The 22521-nt window shown below is 42.5% G+C and overlaps 1 protein-coding gene across 1 annotated transcript in view; it reads left to right on the forward strand.

Moving 5' to 3' along the window:
* Nucleotides 1-22521, forward strand: part of LOC116991342 (A disintegrin and metalloproteinase with thrombospondin motifs 15-like) — a 45482-nt gene that overhangs the window by 17514 nt on the left and 5447 nt on the right. The window contains exons 3-7 of the mRNA XM_033049901.1: nucleotides 7225-7357; nucleotides 8513-8680; nucleotides 14527-14810; nucleotides 17172-17349; nucleotides 21849-22024. Coding sequence (XP_032905792.1) covers nucleotides 7225-7357; nucleotides 8513-8680; nucleotides 14527-14810; nucleotides 17172-17349; nucleotides 21849-22024 — 939 coding nt within the window. The remainder of the gene's footprint in view (nucleotides 1-7224; nucleotides 7358-8512; nucleotides 8681-14526; nucleotides 14811-17171; nucleotides 17350-21848; nucleotides 22025-22521) is intronic.

Here is a 22521-nt window from a genome sequence, read left to right on the forward strand (position 1 = left end):
CAAAGGAAACATCAAATTTCCTGACTAGTCAACACATTGCGTCCCTGAGTGCTAGGGACTTCATAAGTTCATAAGTTCATAAGTTATAGGAGCAGAAGTAGGCCGTTCAGCCCATCGATTCTACTCTGCCATTGCTTGATCTATCGTCCCCTCTCATTCCCAGTGACCCTTAAGAATGCTGCCAGTCCCGCTGAGTTACTCCAGCATTTTGTGTGTACCTACCTAAGAGGGAACGAGACTTGTCTTTGATAATGCTGAACGATGAACAGGTCAATAGAAAACTTGGAATGAAGTCAAATTCTTCTTCTTTGATTTTTTTTTATTGATTTAAATTCATTGGAGATCCGATTTAGTTGAGTTCAAGGCATTTGTGTAAGTGGTGATTGAATTGAATTCTACATTTTGAACTGCAGATTCCTCAATAACTTCCTTCTAAGTGTGATGGGCACACCATGTACAAATAGTGGAACACTGAATGAAAGGGCGTGACACCAACTCTTTAGTTCGGCCTTGGCTGGTGTTGCTTGAGTGGCTGATTAGTAACTGCGTCTGACACAGTTGGTATTAGTGTTAGTTTCTTCTTATCATCCCACGCACTGAGATACAGTGAACAGCTTTGTCCAATTGCTATCCCATTAAATCATACTGTACATGAGTACATTCAAGCCACAAGTTAGTATAGCAGCTAGTGCAAAGAGAAAAAATACCAGAGTGCACGGCATAGTGTCACAGTATTATAGAACTAGTTACGGAGTAAGTGTAGATTTAAAAAAAGTGCAAGGTCTGCAATGAGGTAGGTTGGGAGGTCGGGACTACTATTGAGTTTGTGGGAGGACCGTTCAGTCGTCGGATAGCAGCATGGAAGAGGCTGTTACTAAACCTGGTGGAGCGAGCTTTCAAACTTTTGTGTCAAACTTTTGTGTCATCTGCCCAATGGGAGAAGAGGGAATGACCGGGGCGGAAATGATCCTCGATTACATTGGCTGCATGAAGTATAGATGGAATTGATAGTAGGGAGTCTGGTTTGTGTGATGGGCTGGGTTACATCCACTACTCTCTACAATTTATTGCGGTCATGGGCACAGCTGTTGCCAAACCAAGCTGTGATGCATCCCGATAGGGTGCTTTCCACCGTGCTTCTGTGGAGGTTGGCAAGGGCTGTTGGAGACATGCCGAACTTCGAGCTCCACATTCCTGAGCCCTGGACCATGTACTGGGATCATACTTACATGAGCATGTAATGAGGGCAATGTCATCTAGTTGTAGTGCAGAGTATAATTTAGTGAGAGCAGTGGACATTGGTGAATGGGATGTATGGCTATACCTTTCACAAGAAGGACTCTATTGATCTTTTGCTTCCGAGAGCTTTGAACTCACCGAAAAAATCTTTCAAATGTTTGGAAATAAATTCTGCTGCAAATCCATTAGGTGTCCAGAAAACGGAATACTCCTATATTACATTTCCATTTAGTTTATTTTACTGAAGCAGCAACTTACCAGGATAAATCCGAGTAGATGTTCCTTGTTCCTTGTGTTTACTGAAAGTTGCCTGGACTTGAGGGTTTATAGAGAGAGGTTGGGCAGGCTAGGGCTTTATTCCTTGCAGTGCAGGAGGCAGAGGGGAGATGTATAAAATCATGTATTTTACACAGGGTAATCAAGAACCAGAGGAAATAGGTTTAAGGTGAGAGAGACGAGATTTAATAGGAAGATGAGGGGCAACTTTTCCACACAGAGGGTGATAGGTATATGGAACAAGCTACCAGAGGATATTTTGACAGGTACACAGATAGAAGAGGTGTAGAGAGATATAGACCAAACGCAGGCAGGTGGGACTAATGTAGATGGAGCATGTTGGTCGGCGTGGGCAAGTTGGGCCGAAAGGCCTGTTTCTACGCTGTATGACTCCAGGACTCCATGACTCTCGGAAGTAGTTGGGGGGCAAGTACTATAACAACATTTAAAAGATATTTGGACAGGAACTGGAATTGGAAATGTTTGGAGGGATATGAGCCAAACATGTGGGGACTAGCATAGATGGAGAATCTTGGTTGGAGTGGGTAGGTCGGGCAAAAGGGCTGCATGACTGTGACTCTTTGACTCTAAATACTTTAAGATCAACGAGTATCTAAGTTACTTGATTACTTTTGCTGATGGATTAGGAAAGCCACAACATACAGTTCGCCAAGAGGCAGTAGTTTAATCTCAACGTACACCGCTGCGCTGTGTTGATGATAAAGATCTAGTATCTGGCTGTCGTGTTGCTCCATTACGTCAGGCTGGGTTGTCAGCTGTTTATAAGCTGCATTCCAGCCTCACGTCCTTTGAACATATCAGGACTGTAAGATGGTTCAAGACTGGAGAGGTTTACATGGATTTATCTTGAAGCCTTAAACGTTAACCCAAGGAGAATAACACCAGGCTCAAGTCTTTCATCTAAGATGCTTTTAACTCTTTCTACTTTGCACTGTCATCAGACTCTCTGAAAATTTGCTCCAGTACTGTAATGGTATGTGTAATTAATCACCTGCGGAGAAAGGTCATATTCAGGCCTCCATTCCACCAGGACCTCATTTTAATAGATTAGCTTTGCAGACACATCATAGGCTTCTACCCCATCAATTATATCTGACCACAGTAAAAAAAAAAACCCTGCCCTTTGCCAGAGCTCTGAAGCCTCCACGTGTATAGCAAAGGTTTCCAGGCGTTATGCCACACAGCAGGTATTGTTCCTGGTTATTTTAAACCTACCTCAGCCGTGACAATAACAATATCTCAGCCTCTCTCTCAGCCTGGTGAAGAGGATGATCAGAGAGCTTTAGAGCCCATTGCACAGATTCTAATAGGGTTCCAAACTCAGGAACAACTTAATTCCCACCTATATCTGGCTTCCATAAGCTAGGCTACTGTCCGATTCACCTCTACCCTATTGCAGACATTGGACTCTGACTGTGGAACTGATGCACTACAATGCTGAGAACTATATTCTGCATTCTGTATCTTCCCCTTTGCACTATCTATTGTATTTAAGTTTAACTTGATTGTGTTTATGTATAGTGTATCTGATCTGTTTGAATAGCATGCAAAACAAAGCTTTTCACTGTACATTGGTACATGTGGCAATAATTAACCAAAACATAAACCTAAAATCTTCAGAACAATCCCAGGCGATGTAACCTGCAGTGCTGTAAAGGAAAGCAAGTCTGCACAATGGTGTTATATACTTTTTTTTTTAAATTCCCCTTGAAAACAAACTTTGCTGGACAATTGCTGAAAATGTGCATCAGGGCAGTTCAGCCGCAAGATTAAGAGCAGGTGAATATTACCATGGGAAGCATTAGGTATTGCCATAGGCTCTGAAAACAGCACCGTGGCCTCTGGGCTTTGCGCTTGAAACTCAAGAGTGCAAAATAAATGCAAGACAAATGGAAGGGTGGCCTGGTGGCGCAGTGGTAGAGTTGCTGCTTTACGTCGCCAGAGACCCCGGTTCGATCCTGACTATGGGTGCTTACTGTATGGACTTTGTACGTCCTCCATGTGACTACATGCGTTTTCTCCAGGTGTTCCAGTTTCCTCCCACACTCCAAAGGCGTACAGGTACTGAAACCGAAACTGAAACTGAGGTTAGTAGGGCAGTTGGCTTCAGTGAAAAATTGTAAATTGTTCCTAGTGTGTAGGACAGTGTTAGTGTACGGGGATCGCTAGTCGGCACAGACTCGGTGGGCCAGGGGGCCGATGTCCGCACTGTATGTCTAAAGTCCAAATCTCATTGTTAACGTCCGACAAAAGCAGGAAGTGTCACTTTTGTACCAGTGCTGGTGAAGAGGGGAAGAAGTTGAGATCTATTGAACCAACATTTTCTGGAGCCAAATGGTCCCCAGCTGAAGGCCTCTTGGAGACTCACCACCCACCTCCTATCTCTGTCTGCACAGCCCTGTGATGAGGGGATCTGTTATCATTGATGTATTAAAACAGACGTAACCAATCTACAATGTGCAAACTCTCAGGTCCATGTGTCAGTGATCTATCTTGTGCACTACCTTAATCCAAGTTGATGATTCAGCTGCAAATGTGAATTTTTACCTCCTTCGTTTGCAGCTGTTTAAAATCAAAATTTTGAAGGGAATTGCTAACAGTGCCGTACATGGTACAAAAAAAAAGATTCACGGGGTATGGAAACTGTTAAACCGATAATTCTTGCTAAACCTTTGGCCCCTTCTACCATTACCAATTTCAGTGTGCCGGGACTGCACTTATAAACCATTCATCAGAATAGTTTGAAGACATTGATAAGTTTGTGGTATTTGGGTGAGAGCGACATCGCAGTTAAATAGTATCCACTAACGCAACACTTTGCAAGAGACACCAGTGTCAATAGACAAACACTCTGAATGTCGCCGGATCTCAAATGCGAACATTGTGAACCAACAGTTAGAGATGCTTCATTCATTTCAGAAAGTTCAGTTTAGTTCAGTTTTAGTTTAGAGATGCAGCTTGGACTCAGGCCCTTCGAGTCCACGCTGACCATTGATCACCCCATTGATCAAGTTGTATGCTATCCCACTTTCTCATCCACTCTCTGCACACTAGGGACATTATACAAAAAAACGATTAATCTGCAAACTCACACGTCTTTTGTGATGTGGGAGGAAACCAGAGCACCCAGAGGAAACCCATGTTGGCTGTGGGCGATATTCAGAGTCCTTGTCTTTTGACACTGGTGTCTCTTGCAAAGTGTTGCGTTAGTGGATACTATTTAACTGCGATGTCGCTCTCACCCAGATACCGCAAACTTATCAATGTCTTTAAACTATTCTGATGAGTGGTTTATGTGCAAAGTCCACATAAACAGCATCCGAGGTCAGAATCAAATCCTGGTCTCTGGCGCGGTGAGGCAGCAGCTTCACCCACTGCATCAATGCGTTAGATAGACACAAAAAGCTGGAGTAACTCAGCGGGGCAGGCAGCATCTCTGGAGAGATGGAATGTGTGACGTTTTGGGTCGAGACCTTTCTTCAGACCTGCTCCTTCTCTTAGCGATGCAGGGAGTGGTGGATCTAGAGGTGAGTTTTTGGGGGGAGGTGGATATTATTAGTGGTTACATTGAGAAAGCTTAGTATCAATGTGTAAGGTAAAGCGTGGGATGGTGTGGCAGGAATATCGCTGCTGCTTTAGATGGGAGAGAAAAGGCTACATCATTGTTATTGAGCTGGGGCTGTGCAGGGAGGTGAGGGGAGAGGATGGATATTTTGGGAAACTAAAGCTCCCCAAATTATCTACTTTAGTTCATTAGTATTATCACGTGTACCGAGGTACAGTGAAAAGCTCCCTACATCTTGAAGAAATACGATTCTTCCTAACAGACAAAGTAGACCAATTCCAAAGGACTTGGTCTCCATTTGTCGATTTCTTGGAAGCATATGCTGCAATACAAACGTAGAAACAATCTGTTTCAGGACTGGGTGAATGGTGGTCAAGAATAACAAATAGCTATCTCTCCTTTATTCTTCTGCTTTCTACCTCTGCTTCTTTTCATTTTCATTTTCTTTTCTCATTTTCCTTTTCTTACTTTCTGATATCACACACGTTTCTATTTCTTTTCTATTCTTTCTCTGTCTCCTTTTTATTGTTAAAATAAAAATAATAAGAAGCTGTACATGAATTGTAACATGCCAATATATACCAGGTACCTATGGTACCATATTATTGTACTTACTTCTAATACATTTTTTTTTTTTAATAATAAAATTTAAAAAAAGCTCAGTTTTCGGTTTTCAGTTTAGTTTATTGTCGCTTGTACTGAGGCACTGAGAAATGCTTTTAGCTGTGTGCTATCCAGTCGGGGGACAAGACCATACATGATTACAATCAAGCTGCCCACAGAGACAGGATAAAGGTTGGATCTATGCTTACACAAACGCCTTCTTCAGCTTGACGGATTTGCATGTCTGTCCCTTCAAAAGCGGACAAATTTAGATTTGTGTGCAGACTTAGACAGGAGATGTGACACTAGTCTTTCACATTCATGCTGTGGTGATTGCACTCAGATGTGGCAAAAGCCGTTCAGTATAAAACTGGAGAGGGAAAAAAAAACTATTTTTATGCTTGCACATCATCCCGATGCAATTTCAACTTTAAGTTTGGAATGGTAAAGTAATCAGAGACCATTATATTAGGAACTAAAATGAAGACTGGGCACTCTCAGTCCTTTGGCATGTATTCGCAGTATATACAAGGCATTATTCCAAGCAGTACCACACCAGGCAATGAGGCCACTTAATAACCAACCTTCAAACTCTTGCAAGGATGCTTCCTCCTTCTGGCTTTTCAGTATTCAGCTGGCAAATAGACTTTAGTGATTTAAAAAAAAAAGAAAATGACTTGGAAATAAAGTTTTGATTAAAAAAAAACTTGCCATATGTCGGCTGACCTCCCAGTTATGACATTTACAATAAAATGAAAACATATGTAACCTCCTGGCAACAACAGACTCCATGCTGAATGATTTAGCCAGGCATTAGCTTGACAGATGTGAGTTTAGTACTTGGACAGCACACACCTTGAGTTGAAAATGTTTCAGGATTTTGAAGCAAGGGTAAGACCTCATCTTTTTTTTTTGTTTGAGCTTCAAATTACCAGCATGCAAATTCAGCACAGATGGAACTCAGAAAAGTACAGCAGTGAAACAGGCCCTTTGGCCCAGAATGTCTGTGTCAAATACAATGCCAAAATAAACTGATCTCACCTGCCACAGTTGTTTGAAACAGTTATTTGAAATCATGCACCACACAGTTCTCTGAAACCTTAATAATAATAATAATCATCATAATAAACTTTATTACGGACACAAGGTCCCTCGCAAACAGCACCCGTGGTCAGGATTGAACCCAGGTCTCTGGTGCTGTAAGGCACCAGCTCTACTGCTGCGCCACCGTTAGTTAATCAATGCTTAATGTTTCCAATTTTGGTTTAATGTTGCCGACCACTTTGTGATGACTGATGTATTCTCTGAGGTATTCAAGTGGTGTATTCAAGGGAGAGTTAGATCCAGCTCTTAGACCTAACGGAATCAAGGGATATGGAGAGAAAGCAGGAACGGGGGTACTGATTTTGGATGATCAGCCACGATCATATTGAATGGCGTTGCTGGCTCGAAGGGCCAAATGGTTGACTCCTGCACCTATTGTCTATGTTTCTATGACTGTACGCTCCATTTATTTGCAGGACCTGTGCGGTGCGCAGACTTGTGACACGCTGGGGATGGCGGACGTGGGGACTATGTGTGACCCAAAGAGAAGTTGCTCGGTCATAGAAGACGACGGCCTCCCTTCAGCCTTTACCACCGCCCACGAACTAGGTAACCATTCATAAATTCATAAGTCATTGGAGCAGAATTAGGACATTCGGCCCACCGAGTCCACTCTGCCATTCATTCACACATTCCGGGCAGATATTTTGCTGAGTTTGATTAGACAAGAGAAAAAAATCTGATGCCCAGCCATCAACAATCAGTAATTTCTTGTAACCAACGTTATAGTCAGGAAATAAATGTATTCTACATACACAATGAACAATCATTTGAGATATGATATAAAATAGATCTAAGGTGCCTTGCAACACTTGGTTTTGGTAGCGAACTCGTTATCACGTGTTTATCCAAATAGATCTCTAGTGATCCAGGAAGGATGGATCCCAGTCTACCAGCGTCGGCAGTTCCTCTCTACACAGATCCCGAGTGAATCACGTCTCCAAATTCTGGCCCACCAGTAACATCCTTGACTTCAGTTGGCCTAAGCTCTGAATTCCCTCCCTACCACTCACAGTTTCACCACTCTCCGTCACAAAGATCTTTTTTACATCTACTTTGCTAAGATTCTGACCAATGGCTCTGGTATCAAAGAGTCAGCTTTTGTTTGATAATGCAGCACAGAGTAACTGGGATATCTTGCTGTGTTACAGATGCAAGGGGCAGCACAAAGGTGCAACGGGTAGAATTGCTGCCCCACGGCGCCAGAAAACTGGGTTCAATCCCGACCTTGGGTGCTGTCTGTGAGGAGTTTGCATGTTCTCCCCCCGATTGCATGAGTTTCTTCCGGATGCTCGGGTTTCCTCCCACATCCCAAAGATAATCAGTAGGTTAATTGGCTGCTGTAAAGTGTGCAGATGAGCGGTAAAATCTGCCAGAGTTGATGAGAATATGAGGAGGATAAAAGATAGATTTAATGTCAGTACAATCAGTGTGAATGGCTAGTTGAGGGCTAGTACGGACTCAGTGGGCTGAAAGGCCTGTTTCCATGCTGTATCTCTCAATGACTCCATAAGCAATGGTTGAGACCAAAATGATTTATTTAGGGACACAAGGAACTGCAGATGCTGGAATCTTGGGAAAAGCACAGAGTGCTGTAGGAACTCAGCGGGTCAGGCAGCATCTGTGGAGGGATTGATGGCGTCTTTTCAGGTCGGACTTATTTGGTGCCTTGTTGTCTGAAAATTGTCTCTGGTTGGATTTTAGGTCATGTCTTCAATATGCCACACGACAACGTCAAGGCGTGTGAGAATGTGTTCGGGAAGCTGAAGGACAATCACATGATGTCCCCCACCCTGATACACATTGACCGGTCCAGACCGTGGTCCGTGTGCAGTGCGGCCATCATCACAGACTTCCTGGACAGTGGCCACGGTAAGACGGGGATGCCTCGCTGCAGAGCAAAGTCCGTGTGGTATTTTAAATGCTTTTCCATCCCTGAGTAACACGTGCCATCCTCGCTCTGTTACTGACAGTTTCACAAAGAGCGGCGTGGTTAATATGGTCTGTTGTTCTTTGTGAGCCTCAGTACAACCCCTGAAACATTGTTACGCTATGACACTGACAAATCAATAGATCTATTGTGGAGGAGCCTGAATATCAGAAAAGAGTGGATTGTAATCATAACCCAGGAATCCACTGCCATTTTTTTAATTAAAATGTTTTTATATTATTTATTTCGAACAGAATAAAAGAATAAAAAGCAAGTGTGAAACAGCATACAAAAAACAAAATAAAAATATTTATAAAGTGTCATAAACAATATCTATAAATAAATTAAATCATATGTGTCCGAAAAGGAGCAGGAAGAAGCCAAAGCTTATTAATTCCCACCCCTTATTCAACTGCTTATAATGATCTTATACAAATAGAGCAGCTATATGTACACCATATGTACACCAGCCACTATATGTACACCAAATTATTTACATTTGAACACTAATCAAATATTTACAAAGCCATACAAAAAAGAATGTGGATTTTGTAACACTGAATAAGAAATGGACTAATTTGCTATCTTGACGTTCAGAGTAGAATACAACAGGCAGCTTAAGAGATACTAACTGTTCGTACCTTCTCCCCGGTGAATTGCAAGGGGTTTCTCTGGGATCTTCTGATTCCTCCCACACTCTAAAGACGTACAGGTTTGAGGGTTCATTGGCTTGGGTATAATTGTTAATTGTCCCTAGTGTGTAGGATCGTGTTAGTGTGCGGGGATCGCTGGTTGACGCGGACTCAATGGACCATTGGATGTTGAGGAGAGACCTGATAAAAGTTTATAAAATGATGAGAGGTCTAGATAGGGTAGACAGTCAGAATCTTTTTCCTCGGGTGGTAATATCAAAGACTAGATGGCATAGCTTTGTGAGAGAGTGAATGATAGATAGGCACATGGATATGCAGGGAATGGTGCAGGAGTAGGCCATTTGGCCCTTCGAGCCAACACCGCCATTTAATGTAATCATGGATGATCATCCCCAATCAGTACCCCGTTCCTGCCTTCTCCTCATATCCCCCGACCGCTATTTTTAAGAGCCCTTTCTAGCTCTTTCTTGAAAGCATCCAGAGAACCTGCCTCCACCACTCTCTGAGGCAGAGAATTCCACAGACTCACCACTCTCTGTGAGAATTCCACAGACTCACCACTCTCTGTGAGAATTCCACAGACTCACTACTCTCTGTGAGAACTCCCTATGGATCAAGTGCAGGCAGAGGACATTAGTTTAAAATGGCATCATGTTCAGGACCAACGTTATGGGCCTGTTCCTGTTCTATGTTCTATATAGAGGGATCTATAAACAGAGAACATAATCTTCATACACAGTGAAGCCGCATGTAGAGTTGTTGCCTTACAGTGCCACAGAACAAGGTTCAGCCCTTCTATGGGTGCTATTTGTATGGAGTTGTACATTCTCCCTGTGACTGCATGGGTTTTCACTGGGTGCTCCGGTTTCCTCCCACACTTCAAAGACGTGCAGGTTCATAGGTTAATTGGCTTCTGTAAATTGTCCTTGGTGTGTAGGATAGAAGTCATGTGCAGTTGGTTTCTGGTCGGTATGGAATAGGTGGGCTGAAGGGCCTGTTTCCATGCTGTATCACTAAACTAAACTAACCTAAACTTTGAATAAGGAGTCATCCATTTAAGAAGCAAACGAGGAATTTTTTTTTTTTCTCAGATAATCGTTAAGATTTTGTGACTGTAAAGGGTGTGGAGGCTGAGTCATGGTTTATATTCAAGGCTGGTACAGTCTGATTTTGTGGTTACAGAGGAATCAAGGGGTTATGAGATCAGACAGGAAGGTGGAGTTGAGATCAATGTCAGCTGTGAACTTAATGAATGACAATAGACAATAGACAAAAGGTGCAGAGTAGGCCATTCGGCCCTTCGAGCCAGCACCGCCATTCAATATGATCATGGCTGATCATCCACAAAGATGGCTTGGGGACCAATACAGCCAACTCCTGTTCCTATTTGTTAAGGTCTACCAGTCTTAATATGAAAGCATAGTTTTACATGGTGTTCACTAGTCACGAGTCCGCGCCGACCAGCGATCCCCGCATATTAACATTATTCAACACACACTTTTACATTTACCAAGCCAATTTACCGACATACCTGTACGTCTTTGGAGTGTGGGAGAAAATTGAAGATCTCAGAGAAAACCCACGCGGTCACAGGGAGAACGTAGAAACTCCGTACAGACAGCGCCCGTAGTCAGGATTGAACCCGGATCTCTGGCGCAGCAAGCGCTGTAAGGCAGCAGCTCTATTGCTGCGCCACCGTGCCGCCCAGAGATAATCTCTGATTTAGTGGGTGAGCAGTTTTACACTCTTGATAGGAAATTTTAATCTGGCTATATCAAGAATTAATTGTGTTTTTAGGCACACTGTTTTGGTGTCTTATTTCTTAATTATTCCCCATCAAAGCTATTTTAAATTCTGTACTGTAAATGCTGAAACTCTGCCAGTCAGGATTTAAGCTGACTGTAAGTCACAGAATCATATTTAATTCTGCTATTTTCCATTGCTGTAATCTCGAGAGGAATTTATAGCTAATTCGTTTAATTCAATTAAAATCGTGTTGGAGGGAATTGTGTTGGGGAAAAAGATCATTTGACTCCTAAAAATTAGTTTTGGACTTAAAGGTCAATTATGATTTCATTCGGTAATACAAAGATTAAAATGAATTTGGAAAGTCTAGCTCATGTATACTGGGCATGGGTTCACATAACACAAATCCGCCCACAGTTTTGTATTGCATCAGCACTTTTGATGTACATGGTATTAATTTAGTACCATAATTCAGGGACATATAAATACATAGCAAATGTCCATTTTACAATGGTATAAAACTATTTAACAACAAATTATAGGGATTAATAGTTACAGAAATATGAACAAAGATATTCTCATAGTTTGGAATGAGGAATTAAATGAGCATTGACTTAGGCATAGAAGGAAAAGGTCTGCTACACTCAAAAGGCATTGATGTAGATGGGCAATAAGGTCCACCTGTTGGGCCGAAGGGCCTGCTCCTGTGTTGTATGACTCCACACAGTGATGCGGCCGAAGAGTTGCTGCCTCACAGCGCTGGAGTCCAGGGTTCGATCCTGACCTCGGGCACTGTCTGTGTGGAGTTTGTACGGTGTCCCTGTGACCGCGTGAATTACCTTTGGGTGCTCCGGTTTCCTCCCATATCCCGAAGACGTGCAGGTTTGTGGGTTTATTTGCCTGTGTAAAATTGCCCCTCGTGTTTTGGGAGTGGGTGTGAATGTGGCATAACATAAAACTAGAGTAATCAGGTATTCCATGACTAAAATGGACGTGGCGGGCCGAAGGGCCTGTTTCTATGCTATCTCTAAACTGTAACACTGTTACACCAGTTTACATAATCATCATCATCATAATTACTTTATTAGCCAAGTATGTTTTGCAACATACGAGGAATTTGATTTGCCGTACTGTCATACCAATAAAAAGCAACAAAACACACAAAATACATTTTAATATAAATATCCACCACAGTGACTCCTCCCAATTCCTCACTGTGATGGAAGGCGAAAAAAAGTTCAATCTCTTCCCTTCTTTGTCCTCCCAGGATCAGGGGCCTCGAGCCTTCTGTTGACGGGACGATTTTGACTCCCATAGCCGGCGGCGTTTGGGCCCTCTGTGTCGGGGTGATCAAGTTCCTGCATCGGGGGGAAATCTCAGCTCCCCCACGCCGGGCGATCTACCCTGGGTCGGGGCTGGTTGAACCTTCTGCGACTGGAGCTTCCCGACATCAGCCTCTACCTGAGACTGCGAGCTCCTCGATGTTGGAATCTGCAGGCGTAAAACTAGTATGTTCGTAGAGAGACATAGAGCCATGAAGTGTGAAAATAGGCCCTTTGGGTCAACTTGCCTACAACGACCAGCATGCCCATCTACACTCGTCCCACCTTCCTGAGTTTGGCCAATATCCCTCTAAACCCTTCCTATCCATGAACCTGTTTAAATGTTTGTCAAACCTTGTGATAGTACCTGCCTCAGCTACCTCCTCTGGCAGCTCGTTCCATACACCCACCACCTTTGTATGAAAAATGTTGCCCCACAAGTTCCTATTAAATCTTTCGCCCATCACCTTAAACCTGTGTCCTCTGGTTCTCGATTCCCCTACTCCGGTTAAAGGACTTTTCCTGTCTAATCCTCTCATAATCCTCTCATGATCTTATACACCTCTATAAGATCACCCCTCATCCTCCTGCGCTCAAGAGAATAAAGGTGGTCGTTGGTGCGGATATCGCTGTGTGGAACAGTCCCAGGCAGCAACCTGTGTCGTACAAGCTGGAAGTACAGTAACGATTACCCCACCTGAGAGCCCCTGTTAGTGAGGCAGCTCCCGTGATGGCTGGGCAGCTGCCATCACTGGAAGTTTCTGAAAGTTTTGCCGAGGTAATTGTTTTTAGGATTATGGGAGTCCAAAGGTTTTTTTTTTCAAATGGCCTGACCTACATTGCTGCCTGAAATCAAAGTCTAATTGAATAGGATACTTTTGCAGTCAAATGATTTGAAATCCCTCATGTTTGTAAGGATTAGCCTGATGGTGCTCCTTTGCTCAAGAAACAGTTTTAGTTTCAAAGTATTCCAATTAAGCAAAACTCTTACTGATATCTAATGTTTATAGATATGTGTTATTTAAATATGTGGAGTGGCAGAAGTTGCGTTAAAGTTTTGTAGAGGATTCTCCCCAACCAAGCAGTGAAAGCATTAAGCTCAGTCTAATAGAGTCATACAGGACAGAAACAGGCCCTTCGGCCCACGCCGACCCTGATGCTCCATCTAAACTAATCGCATTTGCACAAAAGTCTCCTGAATTATTCAAGCTAGTGTGCGAGTGTGCGAGTGAGCGAGTGTGCAAGTGTGTGTGTGAGCGAGAGTGCGAGCGTGTGTGCGCGAGTGAGCGAGTGTGAGTGTGCGTGTGAGTGCGAGTGTGCAAGTGAGTGAGTGAGCGAGAGTGCGAGCGTGTGTGTGCGAGTGAGCGAGTGTGAGTGTGCGAGTGTGCGAGTGTGTGAGTGAGCGAGAGTGCGAGTGTGTGTGTGTGCGAGTGAGCGAGCGTGCGAGTGTGGGATTGTGCAAGTGATCGAGTGTGCAAGTGTGTGAGCTTGCGAGTGAGAGAGAAACAGAGACAGGAGGGACAGGAGAGGCAGAGATAGAGACAGGAGAGGCAGAGGCAGAGAGAGAGGGATATTTCAAGAATAAATTGTTACATTTTTGAAGGATCAGAGTATTGAGGGGGAACTGGCAGAGGAGAGGAGAGGAGACGAGGCCTTGGATGGCCAGCCATGATGATATGATATGATATGGTGGCACACTAGTTGTCTACACCAGGATAAGCTTGAGGGGCTGTGTGACCTACGTTTGCTCCTATTGCCTTCTGTTCTTGTGCTTGATACCGGTAGTATGTCTGTCCACCTCCCAGATATTATTCACTCAGGTGATGTGTACCATTTAACTCGTATGCCTCATGTAGAACATCCAGAGGTTTATTCTGTGAGTTCTGCTTCCTCTCTTGCGAGCTAAGCGAGTCACAACATAGATTGCTCATCCGTTATGAAATTCACCAAGTCTTCAGTGCAAAGTGGAGGCAATTGGGAACCATAGGAATGCCGGAGGGAAATGTTGTGTGGAACTAAAATTCCTGAGGAAAAATAAAATAATTGTTGAATCTCTTCCATCCACAGGTGACTGTCTACTGGATGAACCGATGAAGCCAATTACTTTACCAGATAGTCTCCCGGGGCAAAGCTATAACTTGAACAGACAGTGCGAACTGGCCTTTGGGATTACCTCCAAACCATGCCCGTACATGCAGCCTTGTCTGAAACTGTGGTGCACAGGGAGAGCTCGAGGACAACTGGTGTGTCAAACAAGACACTTCCCATGGGCAGATGGAACAAGCTGTGGAGATGGAAAGATCTGCATGAAGGGTGTGTGTGTGGGAACACATGAAGTGACCAAGCACAAGGTAATGTTTGTGGAAGATTGTCAATGTCTTTGTGCCTGTGTTGTACTCAAATTTGTTGAGTCAAGAGTGTTTAATTGTCGTATGTACTGTCAATGGAACAATGAAATTCTTGCTTTTTGAGGCTGAACTGGCCTGTAAATGCATTAGAATGATACAGCGTGGAAACAGGACCTTCGGCCCAACTTGCCCACACTGGCCAACATGTCCCAGCTACACTAGTCCCACCTGCCTGCCTTTGGCCCACATCCCTCCAAACCCGTCTAAATTTATAATAGACGGTCTGAAGAAGGGTTTCGGCCCGAAACGTTGCCTATTTCCTTCACTCCATCGATGCTGCTGCACCCGCTGAGTTTCTCCAGCACTTTTGTCTACCTTCGATTTTCCAGCATCTGCAGTTCCTTCTTAAATAAATAAATTTATAATCTATAATACGATAAATTAATAACCATAACACAAGGTAACCATAATAGTGCGAAAACCAAGAAGTCCATGATGCAACTAAAAACAGTCCACAGAAGATCATAGCTGTTGAGATTTGTGTACTGTGGTGTTCAAGATCCTGATGGTTGCTGAGAGGAAGCTGTTCTTGAACCTGGTGGTCACAGTTTCCACTCCTGTACCTTCTTCCCCAGAGCCCCATAATGATTAAAGCGTAGAGCAGATGGTATATGATGCTTACAATTATTTAACATCGTATAGTTTACCATGTGTGTTTCCCATCAATATACAATCATTTCTTAATGTAAGCATGATATTGAATCACTCCCAACTTGACTTGCCCACAAGCAGTTGCTGGCTTAATTTATTTACAATGTTTCCATTTACTCACGAGTAACATAAACTTTTTGTCCTAACTTTTGTTGGCTGGGAACATAATCATTAACCTTGCTTCACTGAATCCTGATCATTTTTGTTTCAGTCTCAATAGATAGCTGACCTTTTTTACAATTCTCTCCAGTTGAACATTTACCACCCTATCAAAATGTATCAAAATTACAGGATAAAATAGTTGTTTTTTCATGGACAATAATTACACTAGAACTTCTGTGAAATGGGGAATATGAAGAGCTTGCAAGGCAGGTTTTTTTTAACAGAGTGGCATGTGCCTGGAACACACTGCCAGGGGAGGTGGTGGAAGCAAATAAGTTAGCAAATGGCACTTGAATTTGACAGAGGCTGGAGGGATGTGGACCGGGTTACAGGCAGATGAGAATAGTTTAACTTAACATCATGTCTGGCACATACAGTGTGGGCTGTAAGGCCTGTTCCTATGCTGTACTGTTCTATGTTCTACCTCATCCTAATGCCAAACTATCAATGCTGTAGACCAGCTAAGAGATCCCGAGTCATACAACTGAATTTTAATTAATTTTAAGGAGTTTGGGTTTATCAAGTATCTAACAATTTAAGCATAATGTGACCTATGCTCTCAAGTTATATAAATTGTGGGAGATTAGTTAGAGGCGACTAAAAATTGGGGAATTTGGTGTGCATACCATTGGGTCGCAAGCTACACGTGGAATATGAGTTGTAAGCTACCCAAGTGGTACCCATGTCACTCAACGGTTAGCCAAGTTTGCAAAGATTTAGAGTTAAAAAATATGAGCTTGGAATCAATGGTCGTACTTGCAAAACTCCACAGTTGGCAGAACAATTTGCGAGGACAGGAAGAGAATAAGTGGTTTGTTTACTGATAAACATTATACTCTTAAATACATCTAGGGTATGCAGTAAAATGTAATTGCTGGAACAGTATTTACATATACATAGACAAATATTATTGAAGGTTTAGCTTACCACATTTGAGAGGGTACAACAATAAGATTAAGGAAACTCTTGCCGCTGCAAATGTTAAAACTCCTGTCCAGATTCACTCTTGACCCAGGTTCAGTGTCTGTATTAAACAGGAAAACATCAGGCCAACTATAATTGTTGGCAGGAGGCATGTTGCCAAATTGCTCCTCAACATGGGAACATTTCCTTTGACATGTTGCAGTTGCTGGATGTTGTAACAGCTAATTCTTATCCTCGAGTCCCGCAGGCAGGTCGGAATGGTCCGAATTTAATTTTAGGGATATTCAATCTCCATTAATCTCGAATGTAAAACGTATGGAAATATTGCAGTAATTGATCACAGCATCGAAAAGATTTTTGGCGTCCATAATAATTTGGCAATAGCAAGCCCAATCAAGTCAGCTTTACAGTGGGCAGAACAAATGTTCACGTACAGCTGGGTTTAATTTAAAGTTAATAATGGTGTCAGGGTGTCTTTATTACTTTGCAATATTGGCACCAGTTATGCAATTTGTGGCACAAGCATGAATGTTTAAAATCAGTGCTAATGACCACTGCTTGTTGCAGGTTGATGGGAAATGGGGAAAGTGGGGTCCGTATAGATCTTGTTCACGGACTTGTGGAGGTGGCGTCCAGCTTGCTAAGAGGGAATGTAACAAGCCAACTCCTACCAATGGCGGAAGATATTGCGAGGGTATCCGTGTCAAGTATCGCTCGTGCAATTTGGAACCGTGCCCGGACAACGGTAGGACATGTATTGAAGTCACATTGTGTTATTTATCCAACTTTTAAGATAAATATTTTGTGCTGTCAGCTTCTCAGGGCCATTCCATTTTACATTACATAATGTGTAACGCTGAATTTATGGGGAAATAGGAGCAAACCGGAACTATTTTGTATGGCTTGTAGTTGTGAAAGAAAAATGCAAAGAATATTCGTCTCGGCACAGTGGAGTAGCGGTAGAGTTGCTGCCTTACAGCGCCAAAGACCCAGGTTCGATCCAGACTACGGGTGCTGTCTGCATGGAGTTTGCAGACAGAGTTTCTCCCTATGATCATGTGGGTGCTCTAGATCCCTCCCACATTCCAAAGACGTGCAGGTTTGGAGGTGGATCTGTAAATTGTCCCTAGTGTGTAGAATAGAACTAGTGTGGACTCGATGGGCCGAAAAGCCTGTTTCCACACTGTATCTCTAAACTAAACTAAACTAAACTTTCAAAAATGCTTCAGAAGGCCTGAGGTACAATTCCAAGCCACAATCCATTTTAAATAAGGAGTACCAGATGCTGCACATCCTATTCAAAACTGAAATATGCTCAAGAGATTTGTTTGACAAAACTGCAGAAGTTTTACTAATGCTGTTGAACATTTCCATTAGTTGCACCAACCTTTGCATCAATCTTTATTAAGGCAGATGCTCATCACAGTGTCACCAGGAAATGTGAGTTAGAGATCAAATGGATTCCCTCCCTTAAATGTATATCAATGAAAAATAACGAGAATTTCATCTACTTATAATGGAAAGTAATTTGGGTGACACAGTGGTGCAGTGGTAAGGTTACTGTCTTTTATGCCCCTGTCCCACTTAGGAAACCTGAATGGAAATCTCTGGAGACTTTGCGTCCCACCCAAGGTTTCCGTGCGGTTCCCAGAGGTTGCAGGTGGTTGCCGGAGGTTGTAGGTAGTGGAAGCAGGTCGGGAGACTGACAAAAACCTCCGGGAACTTCCGGGAACCGCACGGAAACCTTGGGTGGGGCGCAAAGTCTCCAGAGGTTTACGTTCAGGTTTCCTAAGTGGGACAGGGACATTACAGCGCCAGAGACCTGGGTTCGATCCTGACTATATGGAGTTTATATGTTCTCCTTGTGATCATGTGGGTTTTCTCCGGATGTTCTGGGTTCCTCCCACATTCCAAAGATGTATGGGTTTGTCGGTTAACTGACCTCTCTCTGTACATTACCCCAAGAGTGTAGGATAGAACTAGTATATGGGTGATTGTTGGTCATTGCAGACTTGGTGGGCCTAAGGGCCTGTTTACTCGCTATATCTCTAAAAACTTAAATAAAACTAAATTAAACAGTATTTAATTATATTACTGAGGGCAATGACTGAAAATGATGGACAGATTTGTAAAAGTAAAGCAGAGGCTGATTTTTTTTTTTTAAATTGGGAAGAGTCACACGGTTTTCATATTTCCCCCTTTGGAATTTATGATAACATTGGAATGTGAAAACATGACAATTTAATTTTAATTTCTCTGTTTGCTCTACAGTATGTTACAGAATTCAACAGGTTTAATAATATGTTCATTACTCGTTACTGGTATGAATTTATGTTAGATTCCAAAGATGGAAAAAAACGCAAAGTTGTTTTAGTGCCAAAGTACTGATAGACTAAGAAAGACACAAAGTGCTGGAGTAATCTAACGGGTCAGGCAGCAGCTCTGGAGAGCTTGGATAGATGATGTTTTGGGTCGGGGCCCTTCTTTGGACCCATCCATGTTCTCCAGAGATGCTGCCTGACCCATCGAGTTACTTTAGCATGTAGTGGCTTTTTTGGTAAATCCCTGTGTAAGTTCCTTGTATCTCCATAGATGGAGAATGGTTTATAGAGTACGCAACTGGTAAGATTCGAGGAAAGAAAACAACTAAAACTGGAGATGCTGTAATCTGAAACAGAAGCAGAAAGGTCAGAAGATCTCAGCCAGTCAGGCAGCATCTGTGGAAAGACACTGCAGTCAATGTTACAAATTGAAGAAACTTTCTCCTGTTCCAGAACATTGACTGATATGTTTTTTAACAGATTATGCCCGAGTGGCAGAGATCTTCCAGCATTTCTGCCTTTGCCCTGGTTACACTCTGTTATATTAATAAAGTGAACTCTACTTGGTGAGGTACTTGGGTAGAGACAAGAAACTGCAGATGCTGGAAGCCTGAGATTAATACAAACTGCTGGAGAATCTCAGTGGGTCAGGCAACATCAGTGGAGGGGATAGATAGATGACTCTTTGAGTTGGGATCCATTTTCACTCATTTAAATGTACAGCGATGAAATATTGCCTCATTAATAGATTAAAATTCCACTATGTGTAGGGGAAATACTTATCCTGGATATAAATGTAATTGAATAAAATCATGCCAATATGCCATGATTCCTGAATGACCAAATTGGTTAAAGTGCCAGGATCATTTCCATGGAGTACTGGAATATGGAAGAATCTGATGAATTATCGTTTTTCTCTCATTGAAGCCAGTTTTGCTGGATATCGGGACAAATACCCATTCCTTGCTATACGATACGATACAATAGAACATTATTTATCCCAGGAGGGAAATTGCTCAGCCAACAGTCATAAAACACAAGATTCATGAAACATGAAATTAAATTGTGGAAACGATTGTGGATGTGCAAAGATTGGGGGGGGGGGGGGGGGGGGGGGGGGGGGGGGGGGGAAGGGAAGTCAGTCTACCCTACGACAGAAGGGGGAGGAGTTGTACAGTTCGATAGTCACAGGGTAAAAGGATCTCTCTCCCTTCACCTTCCTGTTCACCATCCACACCTTGGACTTTGTATAAGGTTGGCAAACCAAAGAACTGTTCACAATAAATAATTCACCTGGTTGTACATAAAATACTAGACGTTGGATAGCTTGTGGATGGAGTTTTATTAATAACTTTACAGGCAGTAAAAGATAGATTTTACAAGGGGGATATAAACTCTTGACTGCAATACAGAGATTCACAGTTGTAGGGTCGTAAAATTCTGAAATGCACAGAGATAGAGTCAATTATGTTATATGCCTAATACCATGATGTGGGGAGGACATCTACTAATGTAACGTCGTATAAATAAGTTAAATAAATGGTGCAAAGCACAATCATAATATTCAGCAAAAATGGTGGAGAATGGCGATTCTTTGTATGTTAGACCCAGACAAGGATCTACTATCACCTGATACAATCAAGAATAGCGACAGGCTTGGATAGAGTGGATGTGGAGAGGATGTTTCCACTAGTGGGAGAGTTTAGGACCAGAGGGCACAGCCTCAGAATTAAAGGACGCTCTTTTAGGAACGAGACGATGAGAAATGTATTTGAATCTGTGGGATTCTTTGCCACAGAAGGCTGTGGAGGCCAAGTCAGTGGATATTTTTAAGGCAGAGATAGATAGATTATTGTTTAATACTGGTGTTAGAGGTTATGGTGAGAAGGCAGGAGAATGGGGTTAGGAGGGAGAGATAGATCAGCCATGATTGAATGGCAGAGTAGACTTGATGGGTTGAATGGCCTAATTCTACTCCTGTTCTTTATGACCTTATGACCCACTCTTTTAAACCTCTTTGTACTTGAGTGTGGCTTGATACACTATGATCTGATTTGATTGTGTAGAATGTAAAAAAAAAAATGTTTGACTGTATCTTGTTACACGTGGCTATAATAAACCAATGCCGAATGTGGGATTGAGGTACAACAAACTGCAGATGCTTGTTTACAACGAAAAGACACAAAGTGCTGGAGTAACTCAGTGGGTCAGGCAACATCGCTGGAGAATATTGATGCTTTGCAGAGATCCTGTCTGTTGCTTTTTTTTTAACCCAAGTATAGAATTCTATGAAATAACAGTCCCAACTATTTCCAGGGAATTACACAGCCCTAGATCTGCACTGTTGTACAGGCACTCACAACAATAACAAACCCTCATCTGTTAATGTACATTAATGTTAAATCAGTCTGAAGAAGGGCACTGACCCAAAATGTCATGTATCCATGTTCTCCAGAGATGCTGCCTGACCTGCTGTTACTCCAGCATTTTGTGTCTTTCCTTGGTAAACCAGCATCTGCAGTTCTTTGTTCCTGCATCTGCTAATGCACAGCCCAAGTATAAACATTCCTGTGGTTCATTTTTCTTTGCATTTGGTTTATACTTGATGGTAGAAGTATCTTATCCTACTGGTTAGCGCGCAACAAAAGCTTTTCACTGTACCTCTGCACATGTGACAATAACCTAAACTGAACTGAACCTATCCTTACAACATAGTGAAAGGAGTAGAATCCATCTATAATCTATCCTGGTATGGTGTACTGGATACTTCTATGTCACTGTTGCAACATATCACAATCCAGTTTACTTGCAAAGCCCCTGATCTGCTGCTCAAGGGTGAAGGAGCATTTTGCCACCCTATAAATGTAATGATGAGTGATGGTGAAACCGTTCTGATTCATGGTTTTGTTTATTTTTAAAGCAGGTAAAAGTTTCAGAGAGGAGCAGTGCGAATCCTTCAATGGTTACAACATCAATACCAACAGGCTTGCCTCATCTGTTGTGTGGGTCCCAAAATATTCAGGAGTATCACTGAGGGACAAATGCAAGCTTGTATGCAGAGCGAATGGTACTGGATACTTCTATGTCCTTGCACCCAAGGTAAGCATATAACACCCTTTAATACCACAGTTTTGTCCAAACGCGGGCAGGTGGGATGAACATAGATGGGGCATCTTGGTTGGCATGCACAAGTTGGGCCAAAGAGCCTGTTTCCTGCTGTATAACTCTAGGATGGTGATACCAATTTCCTCCATTATTGGGGAGGTTAATCCTAGAACTGGAAATATACAGTAGAATTTCTGAATCTTAACTCAAATGAAACTTCAATGGTTCAATGGTACTTCCACAGATCCTAGTTGATTCAACTTTACCCTTTCAATGTATTATTCTAAACATATTGCAACAAAAATAACAGTAATATTGCAGATTTTTTACAAATTTATTATGCAGTTTGAATGCTTGAATGACTCGAAGCTATGTTTATTTCCACAATCCAAAATTAAAACATCATCTGCCTTGGTACATGGCCCAAATCATGAATCTCCAAGAACAAAAGAAATAAGAATAGCAGTGAACCATTGACAAATGCTGGACAA

This window comes from Amblyraja radiata, chromosome 33, assembly GCF_010909765.2.
Source record: "Amblyraja radiata isolate CabotCenter1 chromosome 33, sAmbRad1.1.pri, whole genome shotgun sequence".
Taxonomy (NCBI): domain Eukaryota; kingdom Metazoa; phylum Chordata; class Chondrichthyes; order Rajiformes; family Rajidae; genus Amblyraja; species Amblyraja radiata.